Here is a 19,423-nt window from a genome sequence, read left to right on the forward strand (position 1 = left end):
GCACCCCCATACACACGCATACATAAATATGTTTTTTAATCAAAAGATTGAACTCAGTCACCCTTGTAGTCCATCTCAGTAACCACACTCGTGAGTGTTCAGACATTAAAGTATTGTTTCACTTTATTACAGATACCACCAGACTTTTTGAATCTTACCACCGAGGCAATCTGCAGCCTTTACATTTGCAAAGCAATTGCACTAATGCCATTCAATAGAAATTCAATCATTTGTCATCCGAGCTCAGTAAGAGCTTATAGCAACAGAAAACAATGAGCAAGAAGAGCTGTGGGAAAGAAATCTTTGCTGAAAAATAGGTGTCTTTTTTATGCTTTCATACAAGTGCAAATACATGCAAACTGAAAACTGACAACCCTGTAAGCAGAAGCAGAAAAGCTTCGTACATCAAAGTCCACTGAAATGGCTCATCGGCGGGTCGAACCTCTGCATTCATTTAACTTGTCTTGTTTCTGTTGTCCTCCAGTGGTTCCCTTTACCTTGTTCAAGGTGCAGCACAGGATGCTGGTTTTGCAGCGGGATACCAACTTAAATCCTTCACATAAATGTGCCAAGCGGCAAGTGATCCACACCGCTTCCCCTACATCCATTTATCCGCATTCATTATTCAAGAATACAAAACCACTCAGTCAAATCTGAGCTCATACAAAGATTCTCTTGCTCACCCTTCTGCTGCTCGCCGCATGAAAGATTCATCCCACTTTATTTCAGAAACAATGCTTGGAGGATGGTGCTCAACATGTAGGCACTGATTGCTCTTAAATTCTTAACCAGCAAGATTAGAAAACAAACAGGTCGAAAGAGAAAGTTATGGAAATTGAGGAGGGTGAAAATGCATCAGATCTTGAGTTCCTTGTACAGTCTACTGAGCAGATTAAACTGCAGAGACACTAAAAGCTACGGTGTTTTCACTGTTCTACAATTATACAGCCACAACTTACAGCAACCACATTCTCATGACCACCTTTACACATAAATGTTAACCACTTTGAGCAATCTGTCGTATAGAAAAAGACACGGCTGTCTTTCAAACATAAGGTGATTGATTGGTAGAGTTGAATGGATTGACACAGGGTTTTTATTAACAAAGTCTCTGCAATGCTGCTTGGCTGGTCATAAGCAGATAACTGGCTCTCTCTTCTGCACTCTGAGTCGCTGCATTTGTCTCAATCAGATGGCATGTTAACACAGGCGTCTATTCAAAACAGTGCCAACAAAAAGCCCCAAATTCCACCCCGTCAAAGGGTCACTGCCATCCAAAATCCTGTCCTGCCATCTGATAGAAGCGCTGGTTGTGAGGCTTGTAGAAATCCCTCAGTCTCTGAATCGCCTCTGGGTTGATGGAGGCGTGCGTCCTCCCTTTTGTCTTGCCCAGGCAGTGCGGTTTACTACTTCCCTCCGGCTTCTTGAGGCACGGGAAGCCTTTAGTTTTGTTGAAGTAGAAGTGCTTGTCTGTGACAATCCTCTGGAGGCCCAGAAAGTCCTGGACTTTGCCCAGTTCCCCGGCTGGGTCTGAGATGAGCCTTTCCCCGCTGACCAGATGGATCTGATTTCTGGGGAACCAGGCCAGCCAACGCTCCATGTGTTGGGCATACAGACCGATCCACAGCGGGCTCCACAGAGAGTCGATCTGACCTAGAGACAAAGGCACGGGAGGCAGAGAGAGCAATGCATGTGATTTATGTCATCTTTACTCCTAGATAAGGATGGTCAGATGATGAGGATTTCGCCCACTGTGTTCACTTTTTGACCCCACACCAATCATCTATATCACTAGAACCAAGCTGAATGCTGATATCTTGTAAACACCAAGCATCCCAAGCTCCTAGTAAGGAAACAGGAAACTTCTCATTGTCAAAATGTTGGATGTAAAACACTTTGGCAGGTGTAAATAAATGCTAATTGATACAACTATTAAATGCAGCTTGTGGCAGCATTTGCAAATGCCTACAGATAGTGGAGCTGTCTGGAAATTAAACTAATCTCTGACTCATAAAGTTAGAGATGCTATGCATAGCTGACTGGGCAAACTGAAAAAAAAAACCCATAATAGAAAAAAATGAAAACATCTTCATGAGAAGTACAATCAAATCCTCGCATTTAGTTGTATCTGTACCTGTGGTTTGGTTCTTGAAGGCTAGACTCTCAAAGGCGGGGATGTTTGGGGTCTTGGAGATGATCTGTGTGTAGTCAGATATGGCTCGGGTCACAGGGTCACGGACGACTACGATCAGCTTCACATCTTTAGACATGGCATGGACTCGCGCTGGTGTTTCCACGGTAACAAAGTAACGAGGCGTCTTCTCCATAACAATCTGGCCATCCAGGGCTTTGGGCATTATACTTCTGCACATGAAAGTAAGCAGATGAATTTACACAAGTCAGAAACATAAATCCTTGCAAAAGATTGAGGCTGGTATGAAATGCGTGTATATGGAGGAACTACTCCACTGGAAGAATGATGGATCGATGTTTTTAATGTTAGTACATTTTCTTCATTATCCACCATGTGAGATTTTGTCTAACATGTGACTATTTAAAGAGTAAAAATAAAGGTTTTAAATGACTAGTTCAGCATTTGAAATTATATCCTGAAAACATGTATCTGCACATATGGGTACATATAGGTATTTTCTTGAAAATCAGTACAGTAATCACAAAGGTCTCTACACATTCCCTCATATGACCCTATTAATCATTTTGACACACATCGCATCAGAGTGTCCGAGCAAGATTTCTTCTGTGAACCAGACAAAGAGGCAGGTACGTAAAACAGATTTCCTTGAATGCACCTCACTCTGTTCACCTCCACCTCCGCAGCAGAAGCCCAGCAGATGGGACTCATTTAGAGATAAAAGACTCCAGAGGCCCCAAAGGACTGTCTGGGGATTCAGGGACATCTGCTAACACACCTGCCACACACCTGACTGGCTGACCAAACACAAGCAGCCACAGTGGAACGATCATAAGCAGCTCTGAATCAGCATTTCAGCTGGTGTTACGTTGTAAGCTAAAGAGCTGATTCTAAATAGGTAGTTAAGGCAAACACAGGGTTTCAGCGTATTTAGGAAAACCTCATTTGTTTCCAAAAAGACCCCAATGGACAAGGTGTCCTGTTATAATTTAATCTTCGCATGAAATGTAAAGACAGCCTCTCTATATTTGATGATACTGAATATTAGTAGACCTTAAATGGTCTCATTTAGCAGTAAGATGACTGACAGCCAGTTTCCATGATAAAAACATCACAACAAATTTGGCAAAGATAAAAATGATTTAACCTTTTTATGTGTTTTTATTTCCATTATCAATTATTCAGTTAGTTATTTTGGGCACCTTTGAGAAATAGAACAGCCAATCAGACAAAAGCTGTTTTAAAGCTAAAAAGGCTTGTTTCAGATAAGGGATGAACTAAGAGACTGCACAAAGGGCCAGTATTCAGTAAATTTGGATAATTTTTGAAATGATGATGCAAAGCTACTCAAGAAGAATCCAAGAATAAAAATGCAAACAATAGAAACAGATTTATTAGAAGTAATAATAAAAAAAATAGATAAATAATAATAAATAAATAGAAATAAATAATAAATAAAGATGGGAAGTTGTTATGGCTAATCCTACTGTATATCACCTTAAATTAGGATTCTGTATTCTCTTAACAAAACTTTTCTTGTAGCTTTAGTTGAGATTCAGAATGAAGAATTATGTTCATAATTTGACTGCTACTACAGTTTTTTACAGACGCTAGGACACATTTCACAATACTTAGGTCACTTTTGCAAAACACTTCACACAATCCTCCTAACTGACCGTCAGCCTGGCAAAGCAGTTCATTTCACATTCAAAATGCACTACAACTACCAAAACACTTCATTCAGGTCTCAAATAAACTCATTCTTCCAGAACACTAGCAAAGGTTGACAGCCGACAAACACACTTTGTCACCCACAAAACAATGACCTAAAAAACACTAACAACATGTAGCATTACACAGTGTTTTCTTGTGTAAAACAAGGACACATCTCTGTTTATAATTTCAATATATGTTACTGGAATGAATCAGACATCATGCAGAATTCGTTAATATTTGTTTATGTATTTTTATTTTTTTGCACTAAGTAATCCCAAAATACAAGAATTTGTATACACACCATCCACTGATACACATACAATAGTAATGCTAATCTACTCGGTCTTCTCCATTTGGCCACAGGTTCTCATCCACATCACATCTCATGTCATCTAGGGCAATACACCTAGGAAAGAATCTTCTGGCTGCCAGAATTGAAGGAGTTGAAAAATTGAAGGAGTAACACTTGTGTAGATGTTCATCTACAATGAGAATCAGCTGTGGCTGGTTAAACTGCATTTTTAGATTTAAAATATGTTTCAATAAAATATTGCTGTTGGATTTTGCTGTCTTTTTAAGTTTTGCATTGTGTTATTGTTTTGGCCATAAGTTTAACAGTTTTGAAAACAGTATGTAAGCACATGCAAAATGTCCTGTACGTACAAAGATTTTTGGCAGTTGTTGTGTCTGAGTGAGAAGATAATTCATGAAATTTGAGAGATGTAGTCATTGAATGCATTTTGTGCCAAAACAATGATAACTGGTCCTCAGTTTAGCCCACATAGACTTCTGTTGTGCTCACTGTGTGAGGAGTTTTGCAAACGTGACCTAAGTATTGAGAAATGTGTCCTAGCGTCTGTAAAAAACTGTAATATCCACAATGCTATTATGTGCTATATAATTTAGGCATATAGGATCACTGGCTGCTTTTAAATGCTTTGCTACATACACCAGATTCATGTCATGTCATAAATGTCACTAACACTATAAACCTGTTTAGTGATGGTATTCAGAAAAACTAAAATGCTCCACAGAACTTTTGGAAACTGGTCGTAATTTTCTGCTTCTGACGTTTGTACCTATTAAAAAGGAGTTCTTTGTTCCCACTGTTGCCAAATCCTTAAGTAAAATTCTAATTGATGTGTTTCTGTCACTGGTTCATCCCTCTCTGTCAAAATGGAAACAAATCTGTTTGTGTGTGTGTGTGTGTGTGTGTGTGTGTGTGTGTGTGTGTGTGTGTGTGTGTGTGTGTGTGTGTGTGTGTGTGTGTGTGTGTGTGTGTGTGTGTGTGTGTGTGTGTGAGTGAGTGAGATGCAAACTCCTATTTAAAGGCTGTATCAGAAAACAGAATCAATAAAAATGTTCTCATAAATGACACCTTAATAATAAGAAGAAGATACTTTTTTACAAAAAGAGGATAAAGGGAAAGAGAAACACTGCTGATCAATTGATGTTCTACCTGTCAGCTCAGTCAGGCTTCAGTCGCACCTGCAACCTGTCAATACATCCACCTACTACCCACCACACGGCCCTACTTCTAGGAGTTTCACAAACACACTCAGAGCGATTTCATTTGATCTGATCAGTGTGAGGCAGTGCTCACCACCACTTAGCCTGAAGACTTCCCTTTTAACTCCAATACCCTAGACAGGAGGAGCCGTACAGTCTGTTACATGGCCCCATAAACACACACACACACACACACATTCTGCAAAACACAAACATACACTCATTATTCACTCATTAGTCAAGCATTTGCTGTCGTGCTTCTGGTCTCCCTGTGGACCAATTTCTCACAGTCTAACACACACACACAGAAAAAGACACATTTAAAAAAGAAACATCCTACACACACACACACACACACACAAATGCTCTGAAGACATAAATGGTGGGTGTAGTGGATTTTTACCAGACCCTTTAAAAGATCATGTGTGTGTGTGTGTGTGTGTGTGTGTGTGTGTGTGTGTGTGTGTGTGTGTGTGTGTGTGTGTGTGTGTGTGTGTGTGTGTGTGTGTGTGTGTGTGTGCCAGAGCATTTGCTAGAGTGTTTTAAATGAAAGGGGTGGGTGACTGATGAAGGAATGATGGGAGTGGATACAAACGCACCTCCATTAGCAATCTGTCTGTGAATAGCCTGAGAGCCAAGAGCCCCATACCATTACCTAAGCACAAAGAGCTAATTACTGCTCCTAAGAGCACCATCAAAAGATAAGATGTATTCCAAATATGCTTCTGCTATGAGGTTAGCAAAGACACACTAATTGATTGACAAAATAGCCATTAGTTTTTTCTGATAACTAAATATGGCTTCATCGTACTTTTGGCATAGGGAACTTTGTGCTCTTGGAGATATAAGAATAAAGGTATGCAACATTTCGTCCAGATCAGAAACAATGTCACTGGTTGAAGTGGTGCTGACGGGGCAGGATCAAAAAAGAGTAATTTTGCTAGGAAAAAATAGTGTGTGGTGTTTTATATTTACTTGTTATTGGTATGAAAAATAAATGAGTAATCAGAAGGAAATGATGTGGTCACAGTTCCTCCAAGACAGTAACAACAGTAACAAACTAAATTAAATATTACAAGTGTATTTTTAAAAAGTCCGCTTTTTACATGTAGTTCTGCATGACTATTCGTGAAGAACATTATGTGAAGAAATATTATTCCCAATTAAGTATAACTTAAGTAACCTGAACTTCACTAAAGTGCGTGACCAAAACCCAAAGTAGACCAAATAAACAGCCTCGGAGGGTCACCAACTGGTGAATAAATAGGAATACTGCATCACAAACGTTCCCAGAGTAATGCCAACATTAACATGTTATGATGGCATTACTTTTGTACAGTGACACAAAGTGGTATCTTTTTATGGTCTGTCCCCACATTAGTAGTATTAACCTCTTGTGTTCACTGGCAGGCGAATAGAAGTGCCTGGAGACACCATGTGTTACAGAGAAAATGCCCCCCACCCCCCAACAAAGCTTAATAAATTAGCAGTTTTGAAGCTCCTGTTTTAGCTGCATCCTTTTACCGCTCATTGCTCATTTTCTCCTGAGCGCGAGATCAAACATCCAGGAAGATGAACACGTGGATTATCCAGCCCCTTACAATGAGCCCCTTTTCCTTTGAGGAATCCCTCTTTTGTCTCCTGATTTCCAATATTTCTGCACACCTCCCTGGTGAATTACTTCAGGCCAGCCAAGGCCAATGGCTGCTGATCCTGTAGGGGCTTAGGGGTTACCACGTATAGGTGGGTGCGAATGGTGCTTAGCCAGTGACAGTAGGGATGACATGACCTGGGGTGAATGTTATGATGGGGTGGGAAGTGAGGGGGTGCTGGTGTGAATGTAAAGGGATGGAGTACAACTGGTAATGCAGCGTTGAGCCTCAGCTGGGACCAAGAGAAGCAGGTGGAGACTAAAGGAGCCAGGACCCTCTAGAGGCTCATCAGTAGCATACTGTTTCATGTGATGTGTGTGTGTTAATAAATGTGAAGCAATTGCATTCTTCATCATGTATAGCAGGAAATATGCAGCAAAGAATCTGAGGATTTGAGGGTGTGCTGGATCAAAGAATGAAAAAGTGGTCTGTTAATCTTTGATGTTTGATCCAAGGAGGAAACAATAGCCATTTAAAGAGCAGCAACATATTGGCGGAATTCATTATACACACCTGGCTGCCTGCTTATGAGTCAAATATGAGATTTGGGTGTGTATTTTTGTGTTTGTACATATGCATGACTGTGTTTTTGAGGGACCATTCATCCATTTCCTCTGTATGGGGGACCATTAAGTGGTCGGTCTATTGTGGATGTGCCCTGTCCACTTCCAGGAGACATCCATCATAGAGGGGCCCCAGACCACCCCCAGCCTTTGCTTTCCAAACCCCGGGGGAGTGCCCTAATGAGAGCCAGATCGCCCCACCCGTCTAGGCCTTATGGTGATTACCTCCTGTACAGTACGAGGAACAGAGAGATCACACCTGAACCCCAGTTACACAAAGCCACCAAAATCAAGTATAGCTTTAATTACTTCATACTTTAGTGTGTTGTTTCATAACAACTTATCAAAATTATACACACACATGTGCGCACAAGTGTGTGTGTGTGTGTGTGTGTGTGTGTGTGTGTGTGTGTGTGTGTGTGTGTGTGTGTGTGTGTGTGTGTGTGTGTGTGTGTGTGTGTGTGGAATATCACCAAAGAATATCAATAAATCAGATCAGATTCATCTAAAAATTTCGGTTTCATGTTTCTCTCTAACTCCTGCTGGACATCAAATGTTTAGGCAACTGTTCTTGTGTTATTTACATGATAATTATTTTCTATTACACATACACAAAAAACAAAAGTAACACCATGTGTTGTGTCATTGCAAGAAAAACTCAGCAGTGTATTGGTATGAATTTAAAAGCATCCCTTAACGAGTTCAGGATTAATTGCAAATGCACCGGTGCCATCAGAGCAGCTGATCCTGGATTGCAATTAAAAGTCCCAGTAGGTCTCCCACAGCATTAGAAAACCTCTCAGTCAGTGTAGTTTTAACAGCTTACTATGAAATCAAACTCCTGATATCAGTGCTGGTGAAAAAAAAATACCAATTTGGGGGGGAAAGTAAAATAATGGAGCATTAAAACATTATTTTTTATTTATTTATTTATGGAATAAATTTCAACAAATAGTTTTATGTTTTAAAAAGGTTTCAGTGAAATTGGTCTTATTTAAATACAAAAAAATACATAAAGATTTATGCCTTTAAATATCTTAAAATGTTATTGGCTTATTTGATCCTAAGCATAAATTTCAAGTCGAGGTAGTGAAAAATAAATTTTCTGTGAGGCTCAGGAAGAATCTAACATTCACCGCTGAAGACTAAACTTAAAGTAACTACAAATAAAGCAGAACTTTAGGATTTCACACTGCTCCAAGAACTTAATAAAAGTTTTTTGGGTGTTTTTTTAATCAATTTTCAGGAACTTGTAGATTTATGCCAAGGTAAGTTGGTGTGTCCGGAACAAAGAGGCTGCCTCCACATCTGAAAAAAGATGCTAACACTGACGTGCCAGAATCTGCAGCTCCTCTAGTGGTCACATGAGGCTGTCTCAGATAGCAGTTAGATAAACCCCTCCCATGAAATCACATGTTAAAATGCCCAACTTTACAGTATTAAAAAACTTTTTTCAACAATGGTACCAATAAATAAATAAATAATTAAACAGCTCTCCACGTTATAATAGCTGTAGTCTGGGTGATCTCTCCTTTACACTTTTAAACTGCAGCTGTCTGCCTCAGCTCTGCTAATTTGAATTATTGACTTTGACCTTCGTGTCTATTTGCACTGCACCTGACTGCTTGTGAATGCTTAACAGATAACACTTTCTCAGCCAAATACAGCCAGTTTTACTCCAGAAATCGACCATTTCTGCAATCAAAACACTAATGATCTATCTTTTATATACAGTTAGCTGGCTAGCTAGTAGGCTAGCTAGCTAGACAGGTAGTAGCCTCCATGACACCTGCCACTGGTTGTTGTAAAGCCCTGAGCTGCACGCTTCTCACCATCGTAGTGTTGTGAAACTGGATATGCTCAGAAATGTGTTTACTAAGCTCACAGAGCAGATATCTGAGGACCATTTTACAACAGACTGTTGCAGCAAAACTGGAGTTTTTTTAGCAATCAAAAAGTGTCACAGGTGCAGTTTTTTCACGCATATATGTTGGCTTTACTTTACAAATATGGAAGCTACATTCATCGTCTATACTATCTATGGCTATCCATGGGCTTCCAACCACAAAGCATAAAGCTGCTTTTTATTAAAAGAGTCACATTTTTTACTGCCAGTAAATCAGAATCAATAATATATTGATAAATCTCACTGTACCTCAGGAACGAAATACAACCAGCTCAGCTGTCTGGAGGACAGAATGTCTATAGCCAAACCCAAAGATACACACACACACACAAACACGCAGACACACACGAGCCCAGCTCTGATAACAGTCCCTTGGGTTGAAGCAAAGGTCAGCAGAGATGTGTGAGGCTGCGGTAACACTGGCTTCACCCTTTAACCTCCAGCTCACCCAAGCCTTATCTCTTCCTCATCCACTTTACCCCTCACCCCCTCCTTTTTTTGCTCTCCATCCGCCAGTCATGCCATCTTTCAATAAGAAAGCATCATGAGGGAGAATGTGAATTGCTAGCTGAGCAATTTTAATGGATTCATCCGGAGTTGCTTGGAGAGAAAAAAGCTGTGAGTAACATGACCCCTGTGTGCCTATGCGAGAAAGGGAGGGAGGGGGGTGGTTATGCCAATGTAGGAGAAAGCTTCCTGCTAATTGTAACAGAAGCCGAGCTGACCAAAGCTAACTGCTCTAACGCTGGAGTCAACCCAAGGTCAGAGCGAGGAGATAGCGCTATCGATCCCAGGCAGCACAGTAAGGAGGAAACTTCCAGTCCATCTCAGGGCCCATCGCAGCGCTCTTCCAGATCCAATCTCTGCTTCAACGCCATTAGTGGATCTTTGTCAAGGACTCTGATCTCAATAGTCCTGGGGAAGCTAAATGTTATTTTACTCCCAAATGGAAGAGGGGGTGATTCTAAAGAAGATACACTATATCTCATCCTCTTTAATTTAAACTGAAAAAAAAACAAAACAAAAGTATCTACACAAAAATGTCATGTTGACAAAGTAAGCACTGAAGCTGACCCTCCATTAACCATCTGTTAGAAAAAGTGCATTTTTGCCTTATGCCTCATTCTCATTTATTACAACATGAGTCTTATTTCCAAAAGTTGATGCTGAGTCTTATTTGTATTCTCTAAGCTATAGTTCATTTGCAAAACATTGTAAAGCTATAATTATTGATATTTTGGAACATGGCACAGAATATGAGCAGCCTGACAAACCTACAGGTTAGCTCCCAAAAGGCTGATTCTGTTCGTCTGCACGTGGCGTTTTCAGTGGGAGAAATGTTTGTCATCATCCAGGTGACTTCTTCAGTCTCAGCTGACTGCAGGTTTCTCCAACATTATAAATAGCATATTTGCTTAATGACTGAAGCTGGTACAACTGAGGGAACAATGGGCTGTGAGGTCAGTTTCTTGATCTTTACTATGATCATTGATCAACAACTACTGATCAAAGACCATTGATCAATGGCCATGAATACCATTCACAGAGAGCTGTGTCTAGCTACAGGTTAGCCAGACTTTTTTAAAGGGAAAGTAAACAGTAAAATTATTATCCAGCCTTAATGTTATCACAACTAAGCTTTGTCTTGAAAATCTGCATTTTTGAGTAGGCTATTTATGTTTATACATGTTGCTAGCTTGTATGTTTGCATTATACAGGGAGTGCAGAATTATTAGGCAAATGAGTATTTTGTCCACATCATCCTCTTCATGCATGTTGTCTTACTCCAAGCTGTATAGGCTCGAAAGCCTACTACCAATTAAGCATATTAGGTGATGTGCATCTCTGTAATGAGAAGGGGTGTGGTCTAATGACATCAACACCCTATATCAGGTGTGCATAATTATTAGGCAACTTCCTTTCCTTTGGCAAAATGGGTCAAAAGAAGGACTTGACGGGCTCAGAAAAGTCAAAAATAGTGAGATATCTTGCAGAGGGATGCAGCAGTCTCAAAATTGCAAAGCTTCTGAAGCGTGATCATCGAACAATCAAGCGTTTCATTCAAAATAGTCAACAGGGAGCGTGTGGAAAAACCAAGGCGCCAAATAACTGCCCATGAACTGAGAAAAGTCAAGCGTGCAGCTGCCAAGATGCCACTTGCCACCAGTTTGGCCATATTTCAGAGCTGCAACATCACTGGAGTGCCCAAAAGCACAAGGTGTGCAATACTCAGAGATATGGCCAAGGTAAGAAAGGCTGAAAGACGACCACCACTGAACAAGACACACAAGCTGAAACGTCAAGACTGGGCCAAGAAATATCTCAAGACTGGTTTTTCTAAGGTTTTATGGACTGATGAAATGAGAGTGAGTCTTGATGGGCCAGATGGATGGGCCCGTGGCTGGATTGGTAAAGGGCAGAGAGCTCCAGTCCGACTCAGACGCCAGCAAGGTGGAGGTGGAGTACTGGTTTGGGCTGGTATCATCAAAGATGAGCTTGTGGGGCCTTTTCGGGTTGAGGATGGAGTCAAGCTCAACTCCCAGTCCTACTGCCAGTTTCTGGAAGACACCTTCTTCAAGCAGTGGTACAGGAAGAAGTCTGCATCCTTCAAGAAAAACATGATTTTCATGCAGGACAATGCTCCATCACACGCGTCCAAGTACTCCACAGCGTGGCTGGCAAGAAAGGGTATAAAAGAAGAAAAACTAATGACATGGCCTCCTTGTTCACCTGATCTGAACCCCATTGAGAACCTGTGGTCCATCATCAAATGTGAGATTTACAAGGAGGGAAAACAGTACACCTCTCTGAACAGTGTCTGGGAGGCTGTGGTTGCTGCTGCACGCAATGTTGATGGTGAACAGATCAAAACACTGACAGAATCCATGGATGGCAGGCTTTTGAGTGTCCTTGCAAAGAAAGGTGGCTATATTGGTCACTGATTTGTTTTTGTTTTGTTTTTGAATGTCAGAAATGTATATTTGTGAATGTGGAGATGTTATATTGGTTTCACTGGTAAAAATAAATCATTGAAATGGGTATATATTTGTTTTTTGTTAAGTTGCCTAATAATTATGCACAGTAATAGTCACCTGCACACACAGATATCCCCCTAAAATAGCTAAAACTAAAAACTACTTCCAAAAACATTCAGCTTTGATATTAATGAGTTTTTTGGGTTCATTGAGAACATGGTTGTTGTTCAATAATAAAATTATTCCTCAAAAATACAACTTGCCTAATAATTCTGCACTCCCTGTACAAACTCCATCTTTGGTTCAAGTATTTAATCGGGAAAAAAAATAACAATAATAAGACTACTTGTAAGCTAACCCCCCTCAAAAATATGCTAATTCGTTTTTGCATGTCATGTTCTGGCATTTACATCTCACACATAAATTATAGAAGAGAAGCAAAACGAAATCAACTACATTTTGTTTTAAAAAAAAAATAGGATGCCTTTTTAAAGATATTTTGTAATTTATGTATTAAGTTCCTTCAAACTTGCACAGAAACAAGAATAACTTTACTTTCAATTGTCAAGAAATACATAATAATAATAACGATTGCGTGACCAGTAGCTAAGCAAGCAATTTGTGGTCACTCCAGAAGTAAGTCTCATAACTTGGCAGCCATCTTTAATACTTCTATGCACCCACCGTCAAAATTTACACCCTTTCACGGTCGCCGGGACCCAAAATGGTCCCCATCCAAAAGGTGATATAGCAATATCATATATGAATTAATTTTTCATTTTTTTTCACATCAGATCTTTTAAACAACTTCAGACCTATCCACTGATATAAAGTTTTTCATAATTTTCTTTTACATTTTTTTAGGTTTTTATGGCGTTATTGTCATAAAGACCCCTGTTTATTTTTTATTTTGGGGGGTAAAAAACCATAATATGCAATATTTTCAAAAAATGAGTTGCAAATGGAACTACTTGGCATGAGGTTATTAGAGCCTTGGATAGGTAAAGAATTCAGAATAGAATTGATTTGGATGCATTATTATTTTTGGAGCAATAAGAGTTTTTCAAATTTACACCCTTTTATGGTCCTCGGGACCCAAAATGGTCCCCATCCAAAAGGTGATATAGCAATGGATTTTATGAATTTTTTTTCCAGTTTTTTTCACACCAGATCTTTTAAACAACTTCAGACCTATCCACTGATATAAAGTTTTTCATAATTTTCTCAATATTTTTTATGTTTTTATGGCTTTATTGTCATAAAGACCCCTGTTTATTTTCTTTGGGGGGTAAAAAACCATAATATGCAATATTTTCAAAAAATGAGTTGCAAATGGAACTACTTGGCATGAGGTTATTAGAGCCTTGGATAGGTAAAGAATTCATAACAGAATTGATTTGGCTGCATTATTATTTTTGGAGCAATAAGAGTTTTTACAGTATACATCCATTGGTATCCCTTGGGACCCAAAGGGGTCCCCATCCAAAAGGTGATATAGCAATATCATATATGAATTAATTTTTCATTTTTTTTCACATCAGATCTTTTAAACAACTTCAGACCTATCCACTGATATAAAGTTTTTCATAATTTTCTTTTACATTTTTTTAGGTTTTTATGGCGTTATTGTCATAAAGACCCCTGTTTATTTTTTATTTTGGGGGGTAAAAAACCATAATATGCAATATTTTCAAAAAATGAGTTGCAAATGGAACTACTTGGCATGAGGTTATTAGAGCCTTGGATAGGTAAAGAATTCAGAATAGAATTGATTTGGATGCATTATTATTTTTGGAGCAATAAGAGTTTTTGCAATATACTTCCATTGGTATCCCTCGGGACCCAAAATGGTCCCCATCCAAAAGGTGATATAGCAATGAATTTTATGAATTGTTTTTTCATTTTTTTTCACATCAGATCTTTTAAACAACTTCAGACCTAACCACAGATATAAAGTTTTTCATAAATTTGTAAATATTTTTTATGTTTTTATAGCTTTATTGTCATAAAGACCCCTGTTTATTTTTTATTTATTTATTTTGGGGGTGGGGGGGGGGGGGGGGGGAACCCGTAATATATATTATAAATATATTCTCAATCACATTCACACCACTCTCTTATATCAGTTCCACTACATCGAGACTATTTTATGGTGGTCAGCTGTTTTATTGTCATGTATTTTGCATAATAAGATAACCATGTCCTGCATTCAAAACCACTGAAAATGTCTATGGTGGTGCTGTACCTAATATTGTGCTCATTGGATCCGAAACATATTTTTCCTTTATTTTGAAGCCTGAGGCTTAGATCCATTAGGTATTCACGAGAAAAAAATTATCACATGTCAGGATTACAGTATATCGAAAATATGTGATTATAATGGGAGTCAATGGGACCCAAAATGGTACGAGGACCACAGATGGTAACACTTATGTGAATCTCCTTTACTATACACAACACCATAGAGGGGATCAATGAATTTTAAAAATAATGCTAAAATGCAACTCCTAGCCAAGTTTCATGCAACTAGTCTTTAAAATGACTGATATATTGAGAATCAAAAATCCAAGGGGACCCAAAAGGGTCCCTATTTTGACGATGACCATCAGAGGGATAATAAGACTACTTGTAAGCTAACCCCCCTCAAAAATATGCTAATTCGTTTTTGCATGTCATGTTCTGGCATTTACATCTCACACATAAATTATAGAAGAGAAGCAAAACGAAATCAACTACATTTTGTTTTAAAAAAAAAATAGGATGCCTTTTTAAAGATATTTTGTAATTTATGTATTAAGTTCCTTCAAACTTGCACAGAAACAAGAATAACTTTACTTTCAATTGTCAAGAAATACATAATAATAATAACGATTGCGTGACCAGTAGCTAAGCAAGCAATTTGTGGTCACTCCAGAAGTAAGTCTCATAACTTGGCAGCCATCTTTAATACTTCTATGCACCCATTTACTCAGTTTGTTTTTGAGCATTGTCTATAATAGCTTTAACTTCACTGACACATAAAAAAATGTATGAAAGACCAGTCAAATCTGAAAAAAAAACTTTGGTCACTTTGCCCCAAAATAAAGTTTTTAAAGCTTTTGGCAATATTTACTTCTTTGTTAGAATTCATCTATCCATCCTTGTGGTTGTGGGGGGCTGGAGCCTATCCCAGCTACCATAGGGCAAGAAGTAGGGTACACTCTATGTGTTAGGCTCCCAGCCAGGGCTAACACATTGAGACAGACAACCATTTGCTTATGGGCCATTTAGAATGACCAGTTAACCTAACCCGACTAATTGCATGTCTTTGTACCGTGGGAGGAAGCTGGAATACTTGGAGAGAACACACATAAAACACAGAGAACATGCAAACTCCACACAGAACAGTGGAGTCAAACTCAGGACCTTCTTGCTGTGAGGCAACAGGGCTAACTTCCACACTACCATGCTGCCCGGTGTTACAGCAGATATCAAATAAATGTAATGTTTTTGAGCGCTGTGTTTCTCTTATGATGCCGAAAAGTTTCCTCTACAGCTCAGCTTTGACCTTCATGATAGATTGGCTTTCGTTTTGTGAGAAATAGCTCAGCAGTGTGATTAAACTGTCCTCTTTGCAGTGATAGGACTAATAGGAGGTCCCAGACTCTGACTAGAAAGGCTTTTGTTCACATGATTATACATATATATAAAGCTGGTACAACTGAGGAATATATATATATATATATATATATATATATATATATATATATATATATATATATATATATAGTATAACTTCTTGAACTGCAGTCTTTTTTAAATCAACATTAGAAAATACAAATAAAAACAATAGTAATTTAAGAATTTTTTCAATAACCACAAACAAAGGGGTCCATGTCCTTTGTCCTTTGTGAACTGCTTGTTATGAAGTGGTGTGAACACATCATTAACTCTCAGCGTAAAGTGACCTAGAGTCAGAGGTCAATTGACTAAGCTGACAGTGATGTCAAGTGGCCCAACATGCAGCGAGGCCCATCTGGTCTGAGGGTAAGATGTGACAATCTCGTGTCACATACACATAATCTTGTGGCACACACAGACACATACACACTCTCACACAGAGCAGACATGTAGGCAGACAGATGAGGCCTCTGTGGCTTTCTCAGTACTTCCAGATTTGTGGAATTTTCTCATTATGTTTACATCCCACAGTTTTTGACATGATGGTGGCTGTGGTGTGTTTTCCTGTCTTTGCATGTGATCACATCAATGTAAAAACACTCCCCAGGAAGCAGATATTACTTCTCTCACTTTATCTCTCTGAGTCATAGGTTAAATTGCTGCTGACGTATCAAACAGGCTCCCAGATCCAGGCCAATGAGAGCCATTATTGAGCCCCTGTAATATACTGTAAGCTGGTTAACAGCATGCAACACTGTATCCAGATTTGGATACAGTTTTAATCTGTCATATTTGGAGCAGTTTGCGGGTCTGTGGGTGCACAGGCTTACAGTAGGCACAGTTCGAAAAGCAGAATGAAAATCAAAAATGTGTAATCCAGCATCTGTTGGGAACTTTTTTTCCCTCAAAGTCCCCTCTACCAGGTCTAAGTAACTTGAATTGGACCTAGAAGAGAGAGAGAGAGAGAGAGAGAGAGAGAGAGAGAGAGAGAGTGTGTGTGTGTGTGTGTGTGTGTGTGTGTGTGTGTGTGTGTGTGTGTGTGTGTGTGTGTGTGTGTTTGTTTCCGAGTTGTCATGAAACAGCCCAAGAACTGAGCCACATGACAACAGTAACATCTGGCTCTGGCTCCAGAGATGATTACTTTGCTGCTCTGTGAGAAGTCAGTCTGGGAGGCCTCTGCTCTCTTTCTCTGCAGCCCTACAAACAAACAGGCACGTATGCACGCACACAGCAAGTATGGCAAGTACACACGTGTACGCATGCACAGATTGGTATAGCCAGATGGCAAATTCTCTTTGACTGTCACCTAAACCTCTTCGGAATAGCAGTAGATGTGTTTGGGTACACAAGATGAAGCTGGCGGTTACTAATTGGCTCTCGAATGTAATACAGAAACCTAATACTGGAATCATTTGTGTCATTTAAATGACAAGAATTATTAGGGCACTGTAGCATTTTGGTTTTCTCTTTTAAAAAATACAGATTTCTGTAAGACACATCTTCTTAGGATAAACTTTGTAAAGGAAAAATAAAACAAAGAGCAACTCGTGCAAAAACTAAAGTACTTTCAGCACTTCTGGTGAGCTGGATTCTGTGCGTAAAGTGCGCGTACCTGTACCAGTCCAATCCCCGTGCGTAATGCCGGTCGAAGAAGTGCGGCTCAGACCCCAGGGCGCGGATGTCTGGATGGAGCCGCAGAAACTCCAGCAGTGCTCGGGTGCCTCCTTTTTTAACCCCTATAATCAGCGCCTGGGGTAACCTCCGAGTGGCTGTCCACTCTTTCCCGGAGCTGTTCGCCTCCAGCTCGGGATGCTCGCTGCCGAATGCGCCTTCTCCAGCTGCGGTGACACTCTCTTTGGCAAAACTGGTTCCGTTTCTCTCGTACGGCCATCCTGACCCCGACACGAGGAATTCGCTCGTGGGCGACTTTATTTCAGAGTTTTCTGTCAGTTCCGACTCGCAGCATCCAGTGAGAAAGTAGACCAACGAAAAGCAGAGGATGCTCAGCGAGGACGCGATGGTGAGCCGGTGGAAAAGCCGCCGCAGGTCCGTGTTCGGAGGGTGGTGGTGATGATGGTGGTTGTAGTGGTGGTGGTGGTAAAAAGTTGCCATTCCTCACAGGCCCATGTGTGATAATGGGCCATTCTACCACAAGTTCAGCTCACATCCTAACGCCATGAACATCCCGTGAACTCTTGGAGAGTCTCTGTCAGTCCGCTCCGCTGCTCTCCTGCTCGTTCACGTCGCGTGTTTGGAGCATATTGAGAACTCTTCGAACCATAAAGCCGCTCAAACTCAGTAAATCACTGGAACTAGTGTTTACGTGACATCCAGGATATGCGCCCACTTACTCACCCACCCTGGCAACCTAGGGGAACTAATAACGCTCTGATGTCAGAGCCTCGCTGCAGCGGGTCTCTCTCTCTCTCTCTCTCGCTCTCTCTCTCTCCCCACTTCACTGGATTACTCTGCGTCTCTCTACCACGGCTTATCCTAAGGGGATTCACGTCCACAGTTTTCTCTCTCTCTCTCTTTTCCCTCAGATATCTTTGATTGCGGGGTTATGGCTTGGGGCTCTTTTAATTACAGTATTATTTATTTGGTGAAGACTTATAGAAGTTATTAAAGAAAAAGATCACCTCACATGTTCAGTAATCATTATTATCAAAAGAAATGATTAATTTCTGGGACTTTATGCTACAAATCAGCGCATCAAGCATTATCATCTCTCTCCATTGCATATTTGTATAGATGGAAAACTCTTCTGATGGATCCCCAAAGAAGTATTGGTGTCATTTGGATCTGGATTTATCGTACTTAGAGCTGAAACTCTGCTCTGTAAAACCTATGGCATAATTGGCTTAAGGGTCAGACAGTTTTAGATGTAGTACAGCCGCCAATAGTTAGCTGACTGACCTCAAATGACAGACTGTTAGCCCACAGTGAATCATTCAGAAATGCCTTGAAACCTTGTTTTCTGTGTAGGATGCAGTGATTCTGTTCTGATCCCTTACATGATAAACTCCCAAACTATTGACAAATGGTATTGATACATGAATCGAAAAGTGTACTTATTTTTGATCCAGGAAAAAGGTTTGCATGTCAAAAGTGAACGCTTTATCACTGGCATCAGGAGTGTGTTGAGTTGCAGTCTCCTGTTAGGGAGCTCTGCAATGTTGGCTTTTATTATTGCAGAGTGCGGAGCTAAGGTAGGGGTAATAGCTCATAGGAGACTCATTATTCCCCCTCCCAACCACACTTGCACAGCGCGTGTGCACACATGCACACAC

The 19,423-nt window shown here is 40.0% G+C and overlaps 1 protein-coding gene across 1 annotated transcript; it reads right to left on the bottom strand.

Moving 5' to 3' along the window:
* Positions 1-104: 104 nt before the first annotated feature.
* On the bottom strand, positions 105-18,570 carry hs3st3l (heparan sulfate (glucosamine) 3-O-sulfotransferase 3-like). The gene is made up of 3 exons (XM_085415671.1): positions 17,746-18,570; positions 2,135-2,364; positions 105-1,653 (listed from the first exon to the last, which is right to left on the bottom strand). Exons 1-3 carry the CDS (start codon positions 18,243-18,245, stop codon positions 1,265-1,267), a joined length of 1,119 nt encoding a protein of 372 aa, XP_085271797.1. The 5' UTR covers positions 18,246-18,570; the 3' UTR covers positions 105-1,264.
* Between the last annotated feature and the right edge of the window lie 853 nt (positions 18,571-19,423).

This window comes from Rhamphochromis longiceps, linkage group LG8 (genome assembly GCF_057381845.1).
Source record: "Rhamphochromis longiceps isolate RC_006_pf linkage group LG8, R_longiceps_female_GT1.1, whole genome shotgun sequence".
Taxonomy (NCBI): Eukaryota; Metazoa; Chordata; class Actinopteri; order Cichliformes; family Cichlidae; genus Rhamphochromis; species Rhamphochromis longiceps.